Here is a 25,923-nt window from a genome sequence, read left to right on the forward strand (position 1 = left end):
CAAGTTTGTCTATGTGATTATTTATTTTTGTCAAGGCCTTTCCTCTGGTCTGATGATTACACCGACACCTATTTGACTACTGGCTCTTGAAAACAAAAGTAAATTTAAATCTGTACACACCTAGCAGAATATCCAAGGACGTTTGTAAATTCATAAGAGCTGATTAATGGTATCATATAACATAAAGATAGAGCCAAAAGACAGTTAGGAATGAGGCTATGTTATTATTGTAAATGGAAACAAGACTGTACCCAATATGGAGCCTTGTGGCATACCTTTCGTTATCAGCAAGAAGTTGATTAATCATTTTGACATATACATAAATAAATGCTCAATTGTCAAAGAGCTTGTAATTCCTAAGTCCTTCTGTTGCTCAGTTATCGGCAGCAGTTAATAGGTTAGAAACTCACTTGTGGCTTCAAGAGTGTTTGTTAAATCCCTAAATCCACTGGATAAATCTGAGCCCCCTTGAGCAAGGCACTGAATCATGAGCTTTCAAGTGGAGCTGATTGGCTTTGAACAGCCCAACACTGTGGGCAGCCCCCAGGTGCAAATACAGACATGCCTGGTCCACATTCACAAAATAAATAATGTTAAGAAAAGAACTATAATTCTCCTCTGTGCCTTTTCTATCCTGCTGAAACACCCTTTGTCCTTGTTGGCCTTCCTCTGGCAGCCAAACAAACAGTGGGCCTTTAATTGACCATGCTGCTCAGGGAAGTGTGTACAGAACAAGCAAGAGTTACACACAAACACACACACACACATACACACACACACACACACACGACTCTCAAGTAGTGCAACCAGCAAGACGTGAGGGGCGCTCCGCTTGCTGCCTAATTGTAGTCATGATGAGAATACTGAAAAGGATCCGTGTGCACACATGCTCATACTTACAAGCTTATGTGTCTCACGGAGGAATACAAATTAATTGTATCTATCTAATATGATAGAACATCTAGTTACAGCTTGAGAGTTGAATGTGGGGCAATGGTGAACCCTTACGTGAGTGAGAGTTTAATGCTGTAGCTTTTAATGATAAAGGACAGTGAAGGCAGCTCAGACAAATTAGTTGAGGAATAAAGCTCAAAACACAGACTGCTGCAATGTGCGACGGTTAATGACTGGAAACATGAGATAATACATTTTTCATATCCACATAACTATTACTGACAACAACAAATGTGATTTAAAATGTAAAATATCAATCTGCTTTTATTTGTTCGACTTTGTTTTGACCAATTCAAAATATTAATGTCAAAATATTTTTCTCCAACTAACCATCAATCATTAATTTAAAGAAATTGATGGGATGTAAGGTTCAGTTAGGTGAAGCGATGTTTCACCTTTGATATAAGCACACAACAATAAAGCCGTTCTTCTCTAAATGCTAGTGTAGTCAGTCCCATTAACCAGTGGCTATTAAAACGATTGTAATCTTGTACTTCTGCCGTGGTTGAATGTTTCTATTTTTCTATTTGTGGTTCCATGAGGAGGCAGGTAGGAAACGTTGTATAGAAACGGAGTGTTGTGTGATTATGTGAATGCCATGATTCTAAAGTATATATAAAATCATTCCTTATATAACGTCTGTCCAGAGTGCTTTCCACTTTTGTTATTTGTGTGCATACATAAAACACATATTTTATGTTTTAAATAATCTTTACAAGCTGCACTTTCCTTTTATACACTTAATCACTCTTTACTGCTTTGGATCCATAGATTTAAACTTTTGAAAGAAGGCAGCCGTCAGCGAGTGTCTTCATTATGTTGCTGGCTGAAAAAACTGTGAAAGAAGGTTCATGTACTGTAAAAAATATAAAAATAAGCACCGTGGTGATAATAGACAACAGCAGCTAGAAGCCCTCATTGGACAGCTTCCAAACCTCTCATGAACTCCTAATGAATGTGACTGGTTCATTAGTTCCTATCGATCAGCCCTATTGGTAGCCTCACTCCTGAGTGTCCAGGACATAAATGTGATTGGTGGCTTGGCAGGTCCCGCTGTGCCCCGTGTTTAATGACTTTGCTTTATGAGCTATAAAACTCTGAATAGATAGTCGATACAGTGTTGCCACATTCTAAGCAGCATCCACGCTTGATAGAAATTTCCTGTGGCCTGGAAATTGGCCTTGGAGAAATGTGCGTGGCCATGCATGCGTTTATATCAGTTTTCTACAAGCAGGGGAATGAATGTACGTATTGATATGAGGACAGTGGCTTTGCATGTCCTCAACAGACCCGCTGACGGAGCAACCAATACGCTGCAAGACAATATCCTCTGACCTTTTCACCTCTAACCTCTGTTTTCTTCCCTTCCTCTTCCTCTCTGTCATACAGGTAGTGCTGGTGGGCTCATCCATCAACGAACGGGATCAGATGCTGTTCATCAGCACCGACGAAGGATCCTCTTTCCAGCGACAGTCCATCGCTTTCACCCCTGAGACGATCGTCTTCCACCCCAAGGAAGAGGACAAACTCCTTGCCTACTGCAAGGAGGGCAGGGTGGGTGTCCAAGCGCCACAGACACATCACAGTTAGTAGTTGATAATGTAGCTGAGGGAATAAACAAGAAGACGGCACTGATGTTACGGCAGCGAAACTCCTCTACAGCCATCGCAGTACTGCATTCAATTTCAATTTGCACAGAAAAACGAACCTTGGAGAAAACTTGATGAGTGATTTACCATGCAGCAATATAGTTGGAGGGTAAATCCTTTGCAAGTGAAATACAGTGGCAATATGCATATACACAAACACACACACACACACACACACACACACACACACACACAATTGATTGGTGGTTTCCATATTTAAAACAAAAATTAAATGTGACGGAAAAGAAAGAAGGTCTGGATTTGAATTCTGCAAATACAGTGTGAAGCCATTTGTGTATATGTTCTACCTTGGTTGTGTTTTGGATGCATAGACCGTTCTTTTAAATTACTCTTCCAAGCTGGGGGGTTAGATCAAAGTGAGGCCAAGGTATTTATAGTGAGGCATAAAGAGACATTCACATAAGGAATAAAAGCAATGAATATGATTTTAAAAGAGTAAAATAAGCTAAAATAAGTAAAACATGAATACAAAACTTAAAAGAGGACTCCGAGAGTTCGTTCCTCTGCCAATGCTAACACCAATTGACCTATCTCTCCATATTAAAGAGAAAGGTTAATGGCTTCTTCCTTTGCCCCTCCCCTACCCTTCCAATCAGTTTCAGTAAAATCGTCTCTGTAGTTGTTGCGTTATCCTGCTAACATACATACAGACAGAAGAACTGCCACTGCCATTTTAATTTATTTGGAATAATTAGCAAATAGCAAATATGTAAAGGAAAGACATTGTTGAGGAAGCCACTAAGCTTGAGATGCTAGGTAAGAAAAAGTAAGGAGCTAAAGCTGTAGCTGTAGCTGTTTCACGTCTCAACTCGTCTACTACTAAATCATTACAAATAATTGCACTGATTCATCCAAAGTGAGCGTTTGATCCCAACATGCTTTTTAAAGTGATAAAATAAGAGGCTACTGGGAAAATTACATCATTTTTTGGAGATAGAATAGACTGTAGCTCTGAATGCTGTTGGGAAATGTATCTAAACTAGTGGAACTGCTGCTCCCAAAAGTAAAAGCCTCTCACAGACATACAAGCTTGTACAGCAGTGAAATATTTCTGCTACATGGCTCTCGGTGTCGTACACTGCAGATTTCCATTCGGCCCTCTCTGCTACAAAGTGGAATTAACCACCATAGTTCTAACATGTCAGTCCAGTCCCAGCAAACACTAAGGTTAAAACATCACATCGTCGTCCTATGTATTACTTATGTCCTGCTGCTGCGACGCACTGAGACGAGACATTCAAGGCTGCAACACTGGAGAAGAAAAGCTAATTACACTCACGGGACAGGTGTATTTCAATATATCATTGAGTCTCATTCACTCTGAGGCATTATTACAAGACAAATTAAAGACATGCTGGCCTTTGCAATGCATTGATTGTTTTATGAGGCTCCTAACCTGGGAGTCCACCTGACCTCCAAATATAATCTAGAATGTTAGACAAAAGAATAAACAAGCCTTGTCCTGCCACTAATATACATAAAGTGAAACAATCTGAGAAGGAAAGGTCACTTTTCAGAACATATCAATAAGAGCAAATCGCCACAGACTGTTCCAGTTCAATAGATGAAATGTCAAATTCAATAATTAACTCATCTCTGTTAGTATTTCACAACTCTGAATTCAAAGATGTGCACACACACACACACACACACACTGATTGAAAAGTTTTTCTGTCAAGTGGAATTCGAGATAGAGGGAGATAGAGGTGGGACATTAGGTCCAATAGTTCATAAGTCAGAGTCTGGCTCAACTCCTCCTCAACTTCAATAATTGACACATAATTAAACAAGAAATTCAATTAGGTTTTAATCTGTTCCATATGGGCAGACTGAGATGGAGGCAAATAATCCATTCAAACAGAACAAAAAAATAATTTAGCTAGAGGATGATGAGAGGGCGCGCGGCAGAACATGCAAATTAAGAGGGTTTGTGAAGGCAGGGACAGATTTCCATCAAGGTCAGCATTAGATTAGCTATTTTTTTCACAGCCACAAATGTTCTGTTTTAATTTGCTTTAGAAATTTGTTTGGTCGCATATTTTCTGATCACCCTGAGCAAAGGAGGGGTTGTCATGAGCGGTGTGCAACTATGAAGGATCTGTCAATGACAAGCATTGAGAACCTGTTTTTGAATAGTTAAGAAGGAGTTGGGAGGTGAAATCCTTTTCTAGCCTCAGTGTGCTTTTCATAAATCAAGGATAAGTTTTGTGTTGGAATTAATAGACTTTCATTTTGTTCAGTGGCATAAAAGCTAAGATAACACACACACACTACTAAAAATACACGTTCCCTCTCACTGCTCATGAAATATAAGACATAAGTACACACTAGCACACAAAACCTGATATGACTAATAATTAATTGAGCTCAGTTTTAAGTTGGTGAACCATGAAATTCAGTAGCTTGATTGGGTGAACGTTTTTTTTCCAAATACAGAGTTTTATCCTGTATTGTAGGGCAAAGAGCAATAAGTGCGGAGTGAGTAATAAGACTCGGGTTCAGCTTCATTATTTCATGCTACACTCATTGAGTGTTTTCTAATTGCGTTCTTCTCTCCACTTCAGATCTTTGCTTCGACAGACCTGGGCCGCAAGTGGACTTTGCTTCAGGAGCGTGTGACCAAGGACAGAGTCTTCTGGTCAGTGCAACTCGTTGTTCTCATCAGTGATCAAGCGTCAGTTCAGGCAGGCTGAGAACTCAGGCTCAGCTCACCTGACAGCTAAAGCAGCTGATCTCAAAGCCGGTGGCTCAGCTCCCTCCCTTCCATTCATTCAATGGCAAAGCTCAAACAAGGCACCTTATCTAAGCTGCCTCAGCCTGCCCCCCCCTGCTGCTTCCTCTGCAAGTGGTTTTGCATCCCATCTCCACCCCAGCTGCCCCCATTCTTCATTCTGTGTTTGATTTACTCAGTGTCATTTCTGTTGTCACTGATGCCTGCTCTGTTCTGTTCCCTTGGTGGGTGTTGCTGCTGCTCTCCCTGTATTAAGCTTTCCATGAAGGCAAATGGAAAGACAGAGAGTTTAGCTCTCTCTGTATTAGGCCTCCAACGTATGCACAACCCAGAAAAGAGCCATACTGCCAAGTGTAACTTTAGCAGATTCAAATGAAGATTTCTTTGATGAAAGTGGTCCTGACTGAACTAGAATTCAGCTCAACGTTTGAAACGTCTAACTTGAGTACTAGAAAGCAGAGGATTTGAATCCCTTTGTTGCAAAGGGGTTGCAGTAAAAGACCCAGCTCACCAAACAGTGATGTCATTGTGAGCAAGGACGTACAAAGTTAAAAAGGAAGTAAAACAGGATTTTCTACTGTTACTACTTTTAAAGTACAAACCTGGACTCAGGACATAATATGTCTTGGTTCACATGAAGACCAAACCTGGCTCTTTCCTACGTGAAAGAAATACTTACTTTCTTTACGTAAACTTTAATATTCCAATGTTACATTTTAAAATATTCCAAGAGATGAAGAGAGAAAATTAGACTTTGATGTGGACAGTTGCTGTTAAATGTTTTTTTGATGAAGACTCTTGGAACAGCCTGGTAGCAGGGCAGAGATATTCCCAGTAGCCAAAGGCATTTTGTTTTGAGTTCTCTGTCCAATCCATTCTGAACAAGATATCTCAATAATACCTCGAGCGAATTTCCTCAAATTTGCTGTAAATGTTTAGTGGACTCAAGGACTAAGTGATTGGAATTTGGTGGTCAAAGGCCAAGGTCACATGACCTCCTGTTCTTCTGAACGGGATATCTGAAGATATCAATCCACTCGTCTATCTAAGGAAGCAAATAAGTTTAAATAGGGTAAATAAAAAAAGTTAAAACTCTCATTTCTCATAGTTGATTTGTCAGAGGAACTTCTAATACCTGTTTTTCCCACGGAGCACCAAATATGGTAGTCGGTAGGTGTGGGAGTTTATTTTATGACATTTTTGTATTTATTAGATTTAAATGCTTTTGCACAAAGTCTATTTTGATCAAGCTCTGCCAGACATTGAGTTGACCTCCTGCAGAGGTAATGGGTCTATTTCTTTTAACTGATCCCATAATGCTATTTACACAATATTGCTCAAACAATAAAACTATATTGATATCTACATAAATCAACTTTATGTGGAACATTAAAAATAAAACTCAAACTCACTTCCAATTTTTCTTAAACTAGAAATCTGAATTGGATTTTTGTCGTAGGCACTGGAGTTAATGCAGCAGAACCATTTGATGGAATCTCTTGACAAAGTGCCCACAGCAGGCAGAGGTATATATCTTTTCCCCACGTGTGTAATATTTCACAGCTTGAGCGATCTCTTCCAATCCTTCCTCCCCTCGCTCACCCTTCATGGTATCTTGTATCAGGATTCTCTCCCTCTTATCACCTTCCTTCCATCCTCCTCTAACTCTCTCTCAACTCTCCTCCCTGTCCAGTATGCATTGGTGTAAAAACGATGCATTCAAATGTGGTGCATTTAAATGCAATTAAGTACACACCCTCATCTTCTGAAGGTCAGGAAGGCATTGCAAGCCCCTGTTGGTTTGTTTCCTCTCACTGTGGATAGTAAATGAGCTGCTCTGCATGCCAAAACACATGTGATTAATACCACCAACTGTAATGCACAAATCATGCAAACACTGCGGCGTGAAAATGTAGAAGTCGAGGAGGAGAAATGTAGAGTGTGAGGAAGGAGAGAGGGACTTAAGTACTTACTTATTTACGCTAAAGTTTCATTCTCTTTATCAGATTTAGGATATGAATGTCCAAACTGAACTTTTTGACCTCACATCAGCAGCGATGCAAGTAAACTGTACAAAATAGCAAATAATTGTAAGGCTAACTTTAAACATGCCTCACAATTCACAACTAGCAAATGAAAAAAAAAAAAAAAATGAAACCAAGCCATTGCTGAGTTAGATAACCAACTATTGGGCTCCGTACTTAAAGCTGAACAGAACTTTATCATGAACAACAGATCAAATGTATAGGTATTAATTATTTTGCTTATACATGCAGACCCACAATTAATTATCGCCATCTCAGCAGTTGTAAAAGCAAGAATTTATGTTTGTTTCTAAATAGACCACTGCACATTATTTGTATCTTCCAGCACTAAAATGCCGACAGACAAAGTTAAGAATAAGTTTTGAAAGAGTTAGAATTGAAAAAGAGTAAATATTGGTCATAGATTCATCAAGACTAGTGATTAAAAGTATTTGCAAACCAAGTCAGTGTTTTACGTAAAGGCTTAATCTCCATGCACAGAAGCCTTGCACAATGCCTTTTATTAATCTACACGTTCCAAAAATGTGCAGTATGAATATTAAATGTAGTTCAGCAGTGAGGGTGAGTTTGTCCATTCAATCCTGAAAAGCCATTAAGAACAAGGAGAATTTCATCTTCTGATCAAGAAGCTGCGAAATTGTCCCTATCGCTTTCAAGTCTATTTTAAGATGTCGGTGTTCGAGTTTGATACACTACCTGCAGTGAGGCCCCATATTGAAAACAAGGAAGCAAACTGCACTAATAGCAGCAAATAGAACCTGTTCCAAAAACTGCAATGATGTCAAGAAACAACATTAATTGATTGATTGATGTAAATCCTCATATAAAAGAACAGAAAAGCTTATTTCCGAAACTTTTAAACCATTCCATTAAGGTTCACCAACATTTTACTTTTCGCATCTGCACGTCATTATAGTTTGAAACCCGCAGAAGTTTTTATACGGCCTGGCCAAAGCTTTGTCGAGGAAGTAGAACATCAAACGATTATTTCACAATGTATATTTAATAGAGCTACTCTGAAACTAAACCACTGTTTTATTTTATTTGGCTTGGACTTAACTGCCTGCAGCAATCTTACGCAGGTGTTCAGATCTGCATATACTGTAAGGCTTCTGACAAAAAAAAGACAAAAGGGTCTGTGCATACATGTGCTATAAATATGTGTAGCCAGAAGGAGAATGAGTTAGCGAGTCATTGTTGGCTGTAGCCTTTGCCTTGCCTGTGGCCTAACAGTCATAAAAGGCAACAAGAGAACAGGAGTCTGGCAGCCAGCGCGTATAAATCACACAACAACACATCCCGTTAAAGCCAATCTGCCATTGGGGTGGTCTGGCATATTGTGTTCCGGTTTACCTTGTTTTGTGAGCCCAGGCTGTAAACCTTTTTGTTTGTCACCCTGAATAAAAAGTAACAGCAGTTTTGAAATTGAACCGGCCCCTCACAGGGTGACAACTGACAACAGGAGCACACGTCTGAGGAGAGGCGATAAAAGTGAAATGCTGTGAAAAGCATGCGGATAAAGGAGCAATAGCAACGCAGTGAAACCAGAGCTGGGATGAAACTGAATTCCGGCCCGGGGAGGATGTGTTTGCAGCATGCCGCACCTCCTCCACCTTGTCCTCTGAAGCAATTCACCTTTCTTTATTTACCACCTCATGTCTCTCTATCACTCGTGTCTCTCGTTCATTTCATTTCCCCTGCCTCCCTTTTCAGCCCTCGCAGTCTGTCTACTTACACTTCCCTGACCAAAGGAGGAGGAAATCCCTCACTCTTACTGTGGGCTGTGATGAAGCTCGAGCTGAACCAAAACGTTGGTGGAATGAATAAATGATGTAGTGCCGGCGCAGAGAAAGCTTTCACCTTCAGTCTTGGGTATTTGCATTTCAAACATGCAGCTGACACTTTTATCCAGAGTAACATGAGTGAGAAGGCTCAGGTTCAAAGCCTCAGTCAAGGACACTTGAGCAGGAAACATTGGACCTGTTGGTGATGAGTGTTCAAACAGTTAACCTGAGGAAAGATGAGGTGTTGGTTCTCCTTGCCTTTTATAAGGAGTGTTGCTCATCACCTACCAAGTCAACTTTTACATTAGTCTTATATGTGTTTAGGTGTTTATTTATGCCTTATAGACAAAACACTGATCACCTGATTCCAAAACAGTATCATACCACATCTCAAAGTTTGACAAATATCACAACTGTTTAAAGTTGTCAGCATCTTTCAGCAGTGATCACTGACTTTGCAGAATTGTCTGAAATCAGCGCTCTTGTCAAACTATACAGTTGATATTTTTGTAAGGTAGGTGAACTAGACTTTTTTCTTGACCATCAGGGATTGACCAAGAATACGTCCCTGGAGGTCGTCTGAACTTGTCATGCCATCGTCTGGCTGCTGTGAGATGAAGCGCTGTAAAATTCAAATATGAGCTGGCTTTTATAGCGTCTTTGATGGAGCAGTTAATCAGCCAACACTCACATGTGTTGGCTGAAGTTCTTGAATGTCATGGATATGTAAGCTAACTGATCATAATGACCAACTGAGGAAGACTGAGTCATCGACTTGCAACATGAGCTGCAGATCCTGGAGCATTTCCACTGATCCAGCCTCCCTCCTCCGTTCCTCCCCTCCCTACCTCGTCCCTCCTCGGCCTGCTAATTGCTCGTAAAGTCTTTTTATAGGCAAAGTAATGAGGTTTTAAATCTCCACTCTATCTTTACTGGGCCGGGGAAATTTCACCAACTGCACTACACAGTCCTAATCAGATGAACTACTTAGTTTACTACTCACTGTAGGGCACACAGAGCGAGCGCACTGTAGAGCATGTCAGTGTGGTTCTAAGACAGAATAAGGTTATAAACTTTTTGGGAGGTTTTCAGGCATGCTGGGCCCGGCTGAGTACATCGGAGTGCACTTTCCTAAAAGAGCTGAGCTGGGCATATTTACAGAGCTTTCTATTTCAAACAGGATCAAAGGATACAGCACATAAACACTGAACTGTGATCTATGATTCAATCACTGTGCATTTGAATGGAACAATATTAATTTTAATCCTCAAATAAATACACTGTATATGAGTATAATATCTAAAATTATGTAACAAATTTTAAATAAGTTGAAACAATGACATTTTACATATGCGATCATCCTGATATGTGCTCATTTGTAACCGTATCTAATCTGACGTTGGTGCTATGTTGTTTTAGTCTAATTTCTGATGGGATGCACTGTAACTGATCATGTAACAACCCTCTGTGTTCCAGGTCTGTAGCTGGTGTGGATGTGGACCCTGATCTGGTGCACATGGAAATGCAAGATACAAGTGGAGGTACAGTGATGTTCCTGTTCATTTATCTCCTGACACTGTTTCGCCCCAAGTCACCGTAGCAAAGAAAAATCGATTAACTCAAATGGATTCGCTTTCAGGTAAACTGATGGGAAACAGTTTGAAACCTTGCTGGGATGCTGAAAGTACTTCAAGGGTCTGTAACCGCCAGATAGAAGTTAAAATTTAAAAGACATTAATGATATGTTGTTTTTTGATAGTACGCATATATATAATATGGTTAATTTACTCCTGCAAATATTTCACCATTAAAAAAACAAAGTGGTGGATTCAGTCAGCAGAAATGCTGGAGTGCTTTTTGTTTGAAACGGTAGGCTACTGGAAGTTTTGGATAGATAAACTATATAGTTATAGTTTATAGCCTACAAAACGTATATTAGTATACAGTCTCACTTTAAAGGCTAAAGGAGGATTCCTGGTCCACTTCGTTGGATCAGTTCTGGAAACAAGAATCACTTCTCTGCCTGACTGTTTGTGGAGCAGAATTATAACGTGCTCTCTCCCATCAAGGGAGCACTAGTTTTAACAATGCCTGCAGCGTAAAGAAAATGAATGGGTGACCTTGCAGTCGGTTGGGCTGTGGTGTTTGTGTGTGGGGGTCAATGGGGAATAAATGGATAAGTTAAGAAGGGGAGGTCAGGGGCCCCCCAGGGGGCAGTGGATCTGGATTATCATATCAGCTGAGTGACAGACAGGCAGGTCAGTGCCTAACTCGTTACAGAGGGCCAACAGGGTAATAGAAGTAGCACGTGTATTTGAGATTGTGGTTGTATTGTGTGTGTGTGTGTGTGTGTGTGTGTGTGTGTGTGTGTGTGTGTGTGTGTGTGTGTGTGTGTGTGTGTGTGTGTGTGCGTGCGTACATGCGTGCGTGCGTGCGTGCGTGCGTGTGTGTGGTTGGAGTGTGTGTGTGTGTGTGTGGACTTTACCTCCTATGGGTGTCCCAACCCATTCCCCCCAAACTAAATAAACCTGAGTAGACAGAGTCAGAGAGTGATGACATATAGTGAAGGACATGTTTTTTATATTTGCAGTGTCGTACTCTATTCCTCTATAATACTCCCCTCTACTAAGAAAAAATCTCAACACTTCTTGAATCCCTCAAGGAGACACTCACCAGTCTTTTAACCCACACACAGAGAGATGCTGCCTGCAATGTGAAAGCTGTCAGCCCGAACAAGGCCGCCTGTGTTTGCTGAGGGTTGAAAAGGAGAGGCTGTCTGCCTGGGCCAGCTGCCCAGGCTTGAGAGCTCTTCCTGGGGCTAGGCAGCGCCACATGGTCCACTCCGCACTCCATCTCCCCCTCCCTCACATTCTCTTCCCTTTTCCCTCTCCCCGCGTCTGCACCCAGATAGATAGATAGTCGAGCGGGGCTGGCGCGATCAGGCATGCCAAACCAATCTGTTCGCCCCGTGCACCCCCCACCACCCCACCCTCCTCCCGTCACATGCGGCACGGCCAAGGTTAAACGGCGGCACGCTACAAAGACGGACATAAAGTTGTGGAAGTCTCTGCAGAGGCGACTAGCCGTGCTCATGCCTTTTGGGGGGTGGAAGTGGGGACTGCTTGCTGACGAGTGAGACAGGGGCTCCAGAGAAACGGGGGGGGGGGGGGGGGGCGGTGGTCGATTGATGGATGAGCCATGTGCACAGGGAGGCTGGCAGGGAGTGTGTCTGTGTGTGTGTCATTAGAGAGATTGATGTGCAGGAAAGCCAAGCGCACCTTGTTCATGCGCTGATACACACAGGCATGCAGGCGTTCACACACTTTGAGGCCTGAAGATAGACAGACCAGGATTTACATGTGTGCACAAACACTCCCACACACAGTACACTCTCTTCAGCTCTCCCATTAATGTGCAAATTTAAATGATAGGTGTCATGCTGTCAAATTAATGCCATAAATTATTCAAGACTTCACTCTTCTTTATTTTCAAAATCACTATTTATCCACTCTGAGTTTTCCTTGTCATATTATCTCGGCTACACAGGAAACGTTTGTGTATGTGTATGTGCGTGTGTGTGTGTCCGAGGTGTGTGAGGACAGCAAGTGGCATGAAGAAGTGTCTGTGCCACGAGCTGGAACTGAACACATAGTCCAATATAATAGTTTTTTAATGAGTTCTCTGCCGTATGCTGCTTTGATTAAATGTCCAGGTTTTTCAATAAATTAGACGGTCCATTTGTTGGATCAGACACCTCATGAACAAAGACGACAAAGGGAGGAAGAGTAGTGCAGATCCAATGAAGAGGAAGGACTCATTGGAGCGATGTGGACTTTATTTCGATTTGAGTTCATTGTGTTTGATTATGTTCTCCGGTGCTTTTATTCTAATGAGGAACAAGGGTTGCCGCACATATTTAAAGGTGCCAGTGTAAATCCTGTTGTTGATTAACACCAATACACAAAGACAGGTAACAAATGAATGTAAAAAATCTGGTAGATAATTGGAGAAACATGACGACAATGCCTCTCTCCATTGGGTGCAAGGTGAAAATATTGTTATTTATTTTGTTGACTAGTTCAGCTTCACGCTGGGAGAGGAATCCCTCACATGTGTCTCTCTCCGAGGTTTCTACGTTTTTTTCTTGGTGGTTCTTCCTCACTCGTGTTGAGGGTGAAGGGAAGAGGATGTTGCACCTTGTTAAGCCCCATGAGGCAAATTGTGATATGTGAATATGGGCCATAAAATGTGATTGATTGAATGAACCATTCCCCCCTGTGTGTCAAACGACCGAGAATTGGTTAATAAAACAGGGGTGGATCCAGGGGTGGGGCCAGGGGGCATTGGCTTCGGCTGAATCATGGACCCCTGAAGTGAACTAAACTTATTTCAATCAGCATAGACTTGATTTAACGATTTAACAATGATATTTGACAAGAGCACACAGTAATGTGAATGTTTAAGTTTTTGGCACTTTAGACCCCTTTTGATGTCATCAGGTTTAGAAAGGGGGTGAAGCAGAGCACAGAACAGGAATCAAAGCTAAAGAGCGAACAGTAAACAAGTAATTACTTAATGTACATCTCACTGAACCAGGTATTATGCATTGATGTCAGACATCTAATTGATACCTCTGTGTAAGCTGTGGACCCTTATGGCCCCGGATGTAGAAAGATTCTACATCCACCTTTGGAATGAAAAGTAGTTACAAAAAGGTGGTGTGGCACAATGGTAATAATTATTGCACCTTAATTAGTGTTTGTCTAACCAGCCTTAATTCACAGCTTGCCTTACTTTGTTTATTCAACCTTGTCATGGTTCTTATACTGTATCTTGTACCTTATACCTGAATTACTGTGGCTGTGAAGCAAGGGAGCTACATCTCTCAATAGTCCCATCACTCTGATCATTGGCTCACGGTCCCATGTTTGAGGTCTGCAGTTGGGTCGGATTTTGGCAGCTACCATCAAAAAGTTCCTCATGTTTACAATCTGCTTGGCTGACTGCCTTGAAATTGAAGGGAATGAATGAACCGTTTCCATTAGCTGTCCTGTCGCACCCACTGGCTAACATGGCAACATTACACTTAAAATCTCATAATCTAATGATCAGATTTCAATGAAACTTGCTGAGCATATTCTCATCCCCGGAGGCTGAAAGATCTCTGAGGTTTGGTGTTTGTGTGATGGACGACCACTGCCACATCTCTCTATCGTTACAATAACTTTTCAAAAGATTTATGACAAAGTCAATGTGGTAGACGTCGGATCGGCTGTGGATGTTGCAAAGCTTTTAAGTCGTATCTGTCGATCGTGGCTTCATGGTGACGATCACGTTCATAGTCTGCAGGTTTAGGATGTAGTAAAAAAAAAATTGGGTTTGGGCACCCTGTGTATCCCTGCTATCATAACTCACAGCTGAACAAACAGCGTGTGTGTGTGTCTCTGTGTGTGTCTCTGTGTGTGTCTGCGTGTGTTCCCTCTATTGCCAGCTTGTCACCTCTGGGGGGAAAAATAACGTCTGAATTTCAGCAGCCAGTGTTGCTGATGCAGCTGCTGGTTGAAATTCAACACTGACTGAGCTTTGCAACAGGCGCTAACCTCTCAGTGTGTCTCTGAGGATAATCCCTTCGGGCCATGTGGTTGCGAGTACTGCTTTAAGTCTATGGGGAAGCTGTCATATTTTATATAGTTTGGAAAATGATGTCTCAATTTTTCTATTTGCCTCATTTGTCTAGACTCCTTTCTGTCTCTGTTGGTCCATTGGCCTGTTTATGCTTAATGCACTTTTCTCTCTCACATTGTGTCCACTAAGCTTACACAACCACATACGGTCATTACCAGCACAGAGTTTGGTTGTTTTATTTCTAAAATATAAGGATATATATTATTATTACTGAAGCTATACTAGGGTGAGGTTTAAAAGGCTGTAAATATTCAAAATATATTTGGCAAAAATATCGCCTGGAACGTGAGTAAATCCGAACATATTCGCTGTTCCCCATCATAAGGTGTATATTAGAGTAATAAATATTTAAACCAATGCACATAAAACATACAAGACTATCCCTGTCATTATAACAGATTTTCACATGATTATCGCAAAAGAAATAAACCACAAAAATATAGTATATATTTTTTTTTTTAATTCGATTGAAAATGAACAATGTTTTGTGCTTTTCAATGTTGGTTTTATGTAAGTATTACTCTTTTGGCTACAACTGTGTATTCCTGAAGGCAACAGGCTACAGAACAGCTTCTACTGTGTATTGTGTATTATGGACCTGGATATATTTGAAATTTCACCTCCACATTTGCACTCAGTAGAGAGGATACCTTTGCCAAGGCCCAACATGTCCCCTTCAATCATTCAATCCCCTTATAATCTACCTTTAGATTATCTAGATCCAGATTTGGTTTGGATCTGCATCAAATTGCAAACACTCAATTTGTCCGATTTTATTTTTATCAAGATCCAGGAAGCATTGTCTGAGAAATCATGTAAAATGTTTCATGTAAAAATTTGTTATTTAGCAATATTACACACAACTCAGTGGAAGGATGTGGTATGGGTCAGAGCAAAACCCATTACATTTTTGTGGATTTAAATCAGGGAGCAGATCCAGAAATTTAGTATCTTTTAGTTTCTAGTCTTGATGATTTCACAGAAAATAATTCATGGATCTTGATAATGTTTAGGGGACTGATATTTATGAGTGTTTACCAGCGATCTGGTGCAGATCCAAATAAATATCTGGATAACTGAATTTAAATGTGGTTTCATAGGGGACTGTTGGGCCTTGGGGAGCAATGTGCTCTGTAACTGTAACTTACATATTCTATTATTACTGGCAACCTCATAACAATTGTCACTGCTGCTCCTTTCGTCTCTGTCAGACCTTTTCCCATTTACGAATAGTTTAAACATTAATACACCTCATCATTTATTTAGACACTGTCTTTTTCTCATGAATGTTGTTAATATTGTTATACTGTTGATGTTTTTTCTTACATACGGCATCTATTGCACTTCTGTCAATCCTGGGGAAGAGAGCTCTCAGATGTGGCTCTCGCTGAGGTTTTCTACAGGGTTGTTTTCCACTGAATTTTTGTTGTGGGGTAGATATTCTTCACTCTTGTTGAGAGTCAAAGGCAGAGTGTGTTGCACCTTCTTAAGCCCTATATGGCAAATTAGATTAATGATTTGTCTCCGTGTCTGTCCCTTTGTGTCCCTGCAGGTTACCTGTACGTCACCTGTCTCATCCAGAACTGCTCAGACAAGATGGTGACGGCTCAGTTCCTCGGCAAAATCGACCACAATTCGCTGTTGGTGCAAGACGACTACATATTTGTCAAGGTGAAAACATCAGAAAGTTTCTTACGTGCTAATGTGTTAAGGAAGCAGCAGATCCTGCATGCTTTGAGCTTAAATAAGCTTCTTCATTAACTGTGCAATCAATTCCAGGAATCAATGAACCGGTGTAAAAACTCCTAAATATGAAAAGCATGTCCACCTAAGCTGACACCTCGACGTGTAATTACTATTTACATTATTAGTGCCACTGCTGCACATTTCCCATTAACCTGCTATTAGCTGCAATTTTTATCAAATCATGTGATTGAGATGTGATTTTAAAATGAATTTACCTCTCTACAGTTATCTCACTTTGGTTGTTGCAGAAAGTCTGTGTTTCATTCAGAGGTCGTGCAGTTTGAACAATGTAGGCATTTATCAGGCAGAGAGGGTTTGACAAAAGATGCTCCTGAGCTGCATCATGGGAATTAAACAAAATGAATAATACTTTTTACATTTGTCATAATCTGTTACTCTTATTATTTCAGCCAAACTTTGACTCATCGAGGTATTTTTGCACTACATTTAATTAATGCGACCACCTCCACAAAATTAACACCGACCTGCAAATGTTCTTTAATTTTGTCATAATCTTTCCAATTAGTTGACATCTTAATTCATTGTAGTTTTATCGGTGACAATACGTGGATTGTTTTGTGGACTCCACCACGATATCAACATTATTCACCACATATCGATTTATAGTTTTCTTAAATTGGTAAAAACTTTATTTATACATTCATTCAGCACCTACTGACTCAACCTCTCTCACAAGCCAACACACACTGACACAAGCACACAACAACATATTTTGGTCTTCGCGAACACAAATGACATTCCTGTTAACTTGCCTATAGAGCAGGCAAGTGAGATCCAATCACAAGGACACATTCACGACACATTCAATACCAGGTGTGAGCCCCCATACTGAACGCTCACCACATGTGATCAGATCTCTCGGGGCAGATGTTGACTCCAGGTCTGAACACAAGAGGTCTCTTTTCGGGAAAGCGTAAGCATATAGCTCATTTTAAATGTCACGACAAACAGCTAATTGTTGAGATTTTCTGAACAACAACTCTTTCCACTCCGTCATTGCCTCAGAGTAAACGTTCTGTTCCTCACCTCGTCTCAGCAGCGCTCTCTTATTAGTCATACTTCCAAAATAAGCGCAGCAATTAGAGAATTAATACCACTGTGTCGCAGCTTTTGAAATGTGTCCTCCTGAATCCGTCATCTTCCCAGCTACTTATTACCATTCACCGTTTGGTCGTGTTGTGTTGTATCTGCCGGTGTATCTTTTCAGTTGTGTGTTTGCGCACAGAGCTGGGACTGCAGCTTTCTGTCGGTGCGCCCGATAAACTCTGCAGCTCCGATAACACACAGGGCCGTCTGCTTGAGATGGGAGAGAATTAGGACAATGTGCAGAATGAGTCTTGTCTTGTCTGTAATTGACTTGCCATGCAGTGCAGCACTGTAGGCCCTGAGGAGGCCGAGGCTGAATCCCATTTGCATGTGATAACAGTGGAATATACATGAGCTGGTATAGTATAGAATCTCGGCAGTGGGATGGAAGGGTTGTATCTTGTGTGTGTGAGTGTGTGTGTGTTTGTATGTGTTGAGTGTGTGTGAGTAGAATTATATCCTCATTTGGCAACAGTAGACAGGTCAATTATCCTTCTTGGATTAGCCCACTGAGGTGTCGGATGTGGGGGAAATGTGTGAGCAGAAAACAAGAGTGTCCTTTCTTCAGACCCAAGACACGCCGGCTCCCACTTGACACCTTATGGGATTTATACAACTTTGTTTGTTCCACACAAACAGGAGAGTGAAGTTTCGTCCCCGCTACATTTGCGTATGTGTCACCGGGCCCCTCGGGAGCGAGGGGGGGAATGAAACATTTGCTTCCGATTTTTTTGGCAAAAAGCAGCGTGGCTTTGTTCCACCATATATTATATATACATATACATATTATTAGATCGATGACTGGTGCTTTTGGAAAGCCTGATCATTTTAATGGGTTGATATGAGGGGGCTGGGGTTGGAACATGGACCCCTTTGCACTTATCACTTGTTGAACCACTGTAGAAATATGCAGCATTAGAGCAAAGTAAGCACTGGCACACACGCTCACTTAATTTCATCCCACTTCACCAGCCATTATTTCGAAAGTGATCCCTTTTTTGAAAACGTATTTGGTAGAGCCTGCTGCAGGGGCTCTTACTTTTAAGAAAAAATATTTTTCATTGTTTCATCACTTTTTCATCACAGTTCAGCACAAAAAAGCCGCAGTCTGCAGCTTTGAATAGCAGGTGAGGATTGTAATCACAGCACAATCTGAGCATCAACAATACAGATTCAGAGAGGAAACAAACACAACGCTCTTCTCACAAAGGCCTAAATAGAAGTGCAGAATACAAAGCTCTTTTGTAAACTTTAGCGCCCCTCATCAAGCCAAATGGCGACAGGGAATGTGTTTCACAGAAAGAGGTGTGCCGGTGTCTGAGCCATCCCGTCACCATGGATTTGAAATGTTCGGCACCTGTTTAAGTCAGTAACCGGCAATCTCTTTCCTCCGCTGAAAAACAAAGCCTCAGCTGTTTAGGTATTCTGGTTCAGCGCCTCGAAAGCTTTCTGGTCGGCTCTCTCTGCAGGCAGTAGGGTGGGGCGGGGGGGCAGCACGATTCTGCCTTTTATTCAGCCTTTTACAAACAGGTCCCAAGTTGTGAGGTGATGTCAGGGTGCAGCACACGGGAGGCGGCTTTGCATTTAACTTTCCGCCTGATGTAACTCACCGACAACGGATGCTGAACTCTGCTCCTCCACTTCGCTGGAAAGCTTTTCTCCTCTGTCTGCAGGGAAATGTCTTCAATTGCCACAGTCTCTTGTTTTTCTGGAGCTTCGGTGGCACAGACTCCACGGTCGATTTTAATTTCATGTTCAGTTTGAAAATCTGTTTCCTTCAAACTGACATAAACAAGGACCTAAAAATGTGGTTGACATAAGTTATTTTTCAGGTCTTATTTATTTTGTTGTGTCATCTCCAGCTTACAAAAACTGATGAGCAATTTTCTCTGTGTGTGGACAATTCATAGATCTAACTTGGTCAATATTGAAAGTTATTGTTAGTCGTAGGTGCATAATGAATCCACAATTTGTTTTACTTTGTGTGAATTATTTGTTTACTGAATGAAAGATCTGGAAAGCAGGGAAAAGCAATTTTATTGATTAAGCATCTGTTACACAGGGATAGATTTAAGGTGCTAACTACCAAATTATTAATTTGGTAGTTTTCCCCTGTTAGACAACAGGGTAATTTGTGAATATGGACTATACAAAAAATATGTGATTGATTGAGGAAGTTTAAAACAACTTTCAATGTTAAAAAGAGTAGAAAAAATTAGGTAAAAGAAACAAAAAAGATAAGAGGAAAACATTTGTTCTTTTGAGTGGTCCGCACATTGTTTCTTGAAGAAAATGTTATGTTGAGAGTGTTATTAATTTTATTTTCTCTCCCTATCCCCAGGTGACCACAGGGAATCGTACCAAGCACTATGTCTCCTATCGGCGCAACGAGTTTGTCCAGATGAGGTTTCCCAAGTACGCCTTGCCCAAGGTAAGGCTGGCTTACTGTAGACATGTTAATGCTGTAATGTAAATAAGAATCTAGCATTAGATCCCTGTCATGTTTTTGATTAAGACCGATCGTGATGAAGAAGGTTAATTTATGATCTTTTCAAAGCAGAGTTTTGTCTCAGTGATATTTTAATGTTTAACTCTCAGTAGAAAACACGACATATCAGCAGCAGCTTAAAATATCTGTACCATAGATTGTATATCTCCACTGAAAAAGCCAAAGCTAAAATATCTGGGATGTGGGTGCTGCATTCATAGTCCACAAGTCACAGTTGTTAGGGTGAATTCCCTTTTGGTGCTTCAGCATAGTGCCTTGCTTCAGCTGAACTCTGGAACACAGCTTTATACAGAGGGAGGACTGTGGGTTTTGTTTTCTATAATTCATTGCACATTTGAGTCACTTCATGTCAAAGGCTCCCTTCGCTGCCAGCATTGAAAGGGGGAACAATTATAGCTATGTTCAAAGCTATGGCTGTACATACAGGCCTGTGAGCATTACGCAGACATACATACCATGAAAAATGCATTGCCATAAGAGGTTAGAAGACATAAATACGTTTCTATTTTTATCCTATGAAGAAGTAGAGGTGCACTTGGAAAATGTTAACTTCCACCAAGACTGATTAGCCACTTAATCACCATATTGGATATTTAGATTAGAAAGCCCACATGTGGATCAACACATTTCACCAGTTCAGAGATATAAACACTCGAATCACAATGATCACTGAATTATGTTTTTGAGAAATTCACAAAAATGTTGAGCATCTCAAATGTTTAAATTGAATTCCGGGATCAAAAGATCACCCTATTTTAAAAGTGAAAACATGCAGATGTTGCATCAGGTCCAAAGGGGTAAATGAAACTCGCTCCAAAATGGAGTTCTCTATGGATTTTCTTTGGCTCATACCCCACCCTTCCACCAAGTTGCAAGACAATAGCTTTCATAGATCTTACGTAATCCTGCGTAATCATAACTAAAAAGTAATTTTTTTAGCATTTGAAACATCATCCTTCACAAACAGCAGATGGACGTTGGTGTCTCGAAATATAACCCAAGAGATGTGTTAAAGGCAATTTGGTCTTTTTCCCATTTAGACACTCCTGTCCGCTATAAGGATTTAAACCATCACCTCCACATGTTCTCCAATAAGTCAATACATGCAATTGAGGGCGAGACGGCTTTTCCCTCACTTCAGGGATTCAAACCTACGACTCCACAGCCCAATCACCACTATGTTCCACTTCTACATTGGTGTCAAATGCGTTCAATATTAAATATTCACCACTAAGCATCGATCCAGTTGCATCCTGTGTCACTGACTGAGGCAAAGACGATAAACGAGCTCCAGTCCAAAAGGAGACAGGACAGGAACCTTTGCTGTCAGCGCCGATGACACAGGGGGCAGCTTTAGCGCGGCACCAGCCTGAGTGCTATCGAATGGTGCTGATTGAATGCCGAGCCCTGAGGAGATATCTCATGTATTTTTCAGCTTTAAACTAAGGAAAGAAAACGTTTAAGACGATCACTGGCATTGACACTCTGTCAGAAAGGACAGCGTGGAGGGTTTTACACCAACACACACACACACACACACACACACACACACACACACACACACACACACACACACACACACACACACACACACACTCCAGGAAATGTATAGAATTACTCTTGTTTGACTTCAGCCCACCACTTAGAGATCATGTGCCTTTATTGCCTGACTACCTCAGCAACCGTACTCAGTGATCCTTAAGGAAGGTGAAAGGATTTGAATTACAAACGCACACGCACACGCACACACACACACACACACACACACACACACACACACACACAGACACACAGACACACACACACACACACACACACACACACACACACACACACACACACACACACACACACACACACACACTTGTACTGCTTTCAACAACTTGAGGAAATAGAATCAATTGATTAGGTGTGGCAGGAAGCCTTTGATAAATCAATTTGTGTATGAGCGTGTGTGTGTGCGCGCCTGTGTGTGTGTTTAGTTAAAGTACGCCCGAGTTGCTCCCTCCTTCCCTCTGTCTTGTCTCCCTCTCCCTCTACACGTGTCCTCTTACTTGGGTGAGCAGATAGGTCACAGGTTTTGAAGCTTTTAAGTGATGCGACACACAAGGGGGAGGAGAGGAGAGGGTGGTGGGAGTTAAGGGAGAAATAAAGAGGGAAATGGGGATGTAGCGAGAGACAGGAGGGAGGAGAGGAAGGGAGGAAAGTGTGTGTGAGGGTGAGGAAAGGAGTGTTTCCATGTTTTTCCACTTTGAATAATTGAAAGGCTCTAGGATGAAAAATGCAGAGGCCATCAGAGAGAGCAGTTTGGCTCTGTCCTGTGAGACCTGACCCGAGTTATGGATTAAACACACACACACACACACACACACACTGCTTACTGGGCTGTGAAATCACAGGTTATAATTGTTCCTTTTTGCCCTGTTTCCGTCCTCTCCCTTGCTGTCTATAACCCTGGTTGTAATCACCTTTCTGTTTAAAACTTTGTTTAACTGAGTGGGATTGTACAACCACAGTGCACAGACAGCTCCAGTGGACCAGATATGTTGGTTTACCCAAGGACACAAAGGGAACTCAACGGTCACTGGGATATTGCCTGGAAGCTCAAATCATATATTAATCGTAACCTTAATGAACTCGCCACTGACCCACTCTGAATCTCTTAAGGGCAATACACACCTTCATCAAAAACCTCATTTTACTACCCACTTCACTCAATCAGGCATCTGCCCCAGATTTAAAAAGGATTCATGGGAATCCACTTACAACCTATTTCCCATTTCCTAGGAAATGTATAACAGGAAACTGGGACATTTAATAATTGCGCATGTCAACCACATTTAGGCTGATACTTAAAATTTAGGTTTCCCTATTCCCTGTCTTGTTTCCACCACTACTGATAAGAAGTGGAACTGACACATCTTCTGCAGAGTCATTTGACCAGGAAGAAGAAGAATACTGATTGTATTCTTTCCCACTGCAGACAGAAGTCAGATGTAACTGTTTTTATTTCTTTTTTTTACCAGTTTGAAAAAGGCTCCAGTGGTAAAAAAAACTATCACCCACTAAAATCTAACAAATGTAAACAATTGAAGCAGAAAACACAAAAAAAAGTGAAGGCCGGGTGAACAAGCTTATTTGGCAAATCAGCTGGTCAATTGCCTTCTTTTTTGCAGGTTTAGCTATATAATAAAACGAAACACTTATACTTGCTAGTTTTGGTGTATAAAAGGTATTAGCCAACTTAATTATCTTACAACAGGATGTCTGCCAATAGTATTGCATGGATGTGCTTCAGAGGAGTTAATGAAGATGCAGAGCGTGTGTTTGTGGTTTTCAGTGAACTTCAATCGCAACATGATGGAATTAAAAGTGAAAACCTACTAAAGCGTGCAAGAGCACTGGATTCTTGCTTTTTCCAAAACGCTTCCCTACATGAAAAATACACTGGCCGATGTGTCAGCACATGAAGGATTCACATTCAACAGAAGGGTAAAATACAACAAAAGAAAGACTCTTGACATTCCTCATATAGCTACAGCGAAAATCAAGCCGCATGTGAAGTTCACCCCCCACCAATCCATTATTTCAAGGTTCAAGTGAAAATGTATGTATAAGATGAATAGAAAATGAATGGACATTGAGTGAAGGGGTTGAGGTGAATATGCGTATCCTAGGTTGACCTAAGAGAAACGATAGATCGGATTATTGGAAAAATGGTTAAAATCAAGGACAAGGACATTTTCGTATGTGCTTATTATTCCGAAGAGGACATATTGCATCTTTAAGACGATGCCCTTCAGAAAGCTGCACGCAGCCAGAAGCCAGTCAAGTATTTCTGAAAGGTAAAATGTGTGGGCCAACTCTATCAAAGACCTCTTTACTAAATTCAGTGTGAAAAATGTCCAAGGGGCATGATGAGGATTTTAATATGATTAATGGGATCTGTTGAGTGTGGAGGGAAATGAGCCCAATGCTGCTGAGAGAGGGTGAGCACTCTGAAGAGGCTATTATGTGACGGATGACTGCCAGGGGAAATCTGGCATCAGATGTTTTCCTTTTTTTTCTCCTTCTAAATTAAATGAGCAAGACGTTCCTCAAACTATTCCGTCCAAGTTTGTGTAATGATGGAGTCTAATCTATTAAAAAGAAGCCTGGAATGACTGCACTGTAAATGAGCTTCCAGCATTAAAGTATCAGAAGTAAGGGACTTTTTAAAATCCCCTTCTTATGTCAAGAGAGTATTACAGTTTGAGTTTATGGTTTGAAACAGTCTCATATTGATGTGAATAAGAATTAGGGGAGGATGGATGCACAGGTAGCAGCTCCGCAGCTGGAGACAGGCTTTGAGTCATAACCTTAAATCCGACAGTAAAATGTGTCAAAACGTGTGATTTTCTACTTGGTTCAGGGCTCACCTGATCTAGCCTTGACTATAAGATATATATCAAAGAGGAACGTTTTAACTTTAAACTTAATTACAGAGATGGTGTCTGACTCCTAAACTCAGAGTGGGAGCTGGTTCCACAGGAGAGGAGCCTGGTACCTGAAGGCTCTACCTCCTATTCTTCTCTTTTCTCAGAGATCTATTGGGACAATACTTTAATATATGACGGTGCTTGATTGTTCAGGGCTTTGTATGTGAGGAGCAGGATTTTGAACTTATTCGAAGTAATGCATTTGGCAAGTTATCTTTTATATTTGTATAGCACATCTCAATCGAAGAAACTAAATGTGCTTCAAATTGAAAAAAGAATCAATTTGAAATATTATATGTATATATACATAGAATCAGATTTCAAGGTGTATACTTAAATACCAAATACAATAATATTATAACATGAAGCATTCATCAAATGCACCACACAACCAATGAGACATACTGTACATCATTGCATCAGAAACTCATTCATACAAACGCACAGAATCAAAGACAGAATCACAAAGCAGCTGAATAGGAAACAGACCAAATGCAGAAAATCGGGCAAAGGGCTGAAAAGGCAGAAATGTTTTGAGTTTGCTTTTGAAAGTCAACACTCCTGTGACTGAGTCAACAGGAGGCTTGTAAATGTAAAGGAAGTAGTGAGATGATTCTTGTGGAAGACCATTTATGCATCATGGTGGGGTGATGATGATGCTGACAGGGCCTGGAGATACAACCAGTTCAGTGGTCGTGGGACTTTTTAATTCCTGGTGCTCACGGGCAGGGATTCCTCTCAGTATGGGCAGAGCTGTTATCAGCTGCTCACAGTCTCACAACAAAGTGAGACTTTGGGGAAATAACAGTAAGTAAAGTCCCCAGTCTTTGCTTCCATGAAATCCATTTCACGTGCATAAATCTCCATTATTATTGAAAGCTTATGTTTTGTTAGCATTCTAATAGATTGAATTTTCTGCCTATAGGGGACTGATGGTGAACTGCTACTCTGCATCTTAAAGCCATGCCCCATGTTGACTTGGAATGTCAGCAATGTCAGAACCATTCCTCATGAATAACTGTAATTCTCACATGCTGCATATCCACCTAACCTCATCACATTGTGTTTACCAACATTAACTCTGGGTGGATGATGCTATGTAGAACAGAAAAGATCAGGAATCATTCCTTATTACTGCACTTAGCTGTTTAGAGTCACAGTTGTCATGTCAACCTTTTCTCCTGGAAATTACAACAACACACTGCACATTTGTT

General features: G+C 41.0%; 1 protein-coding gene across 1 annotated transcript in view; it reads left to right on the forward strand.

Moving 5' to 3' along the window:
* sorcs2 (sortilin-related VPS10 domain containing receptor 2) overlaps nt 1-25,923 on the forward strand; it is a 278,645-nt gene that overhangs the window by 219,313 nt on the left and 33,409 nt on the right. The window contains exons 4-8 of the mRNA XM_061066215.1: nt 2,344-2,508; nt 5,189-5,262; nt 10,661-10,725; nt 16,422-16,540; nt 20,064-20,153. Coding sequence (XP_060922198.1) covers nt 2,344-2,508; nt 5,189-5,262; nt 10,661-10,725; nt 16,422-16,540; nt 20,064-20,153 — 513 coding nt within the window. The remainder of the gene's footprint in view (nt 1-2,343; nt 2,509-5,188; nt 5,263-10,660; nt 10,726-16,421; nt 16,541-20,063; nt 20,154-25,923) is intronic.

The sequence above is a fragment of the Limanda limanda genome, chromosome 22 (genome assembly GCF_963576545.1).
Source record: "Limanda limanda chromosome 22, fLimLim1.1, whole genome shotgun sequence".
Classification (NCBI taxonomy): domain Eukaryota; kingdom Metazoa; phylum Chordata; class Actinopteri; order Pleuronectiformes; family Pleuronectidae; genus Limanda; species Limanda limanda.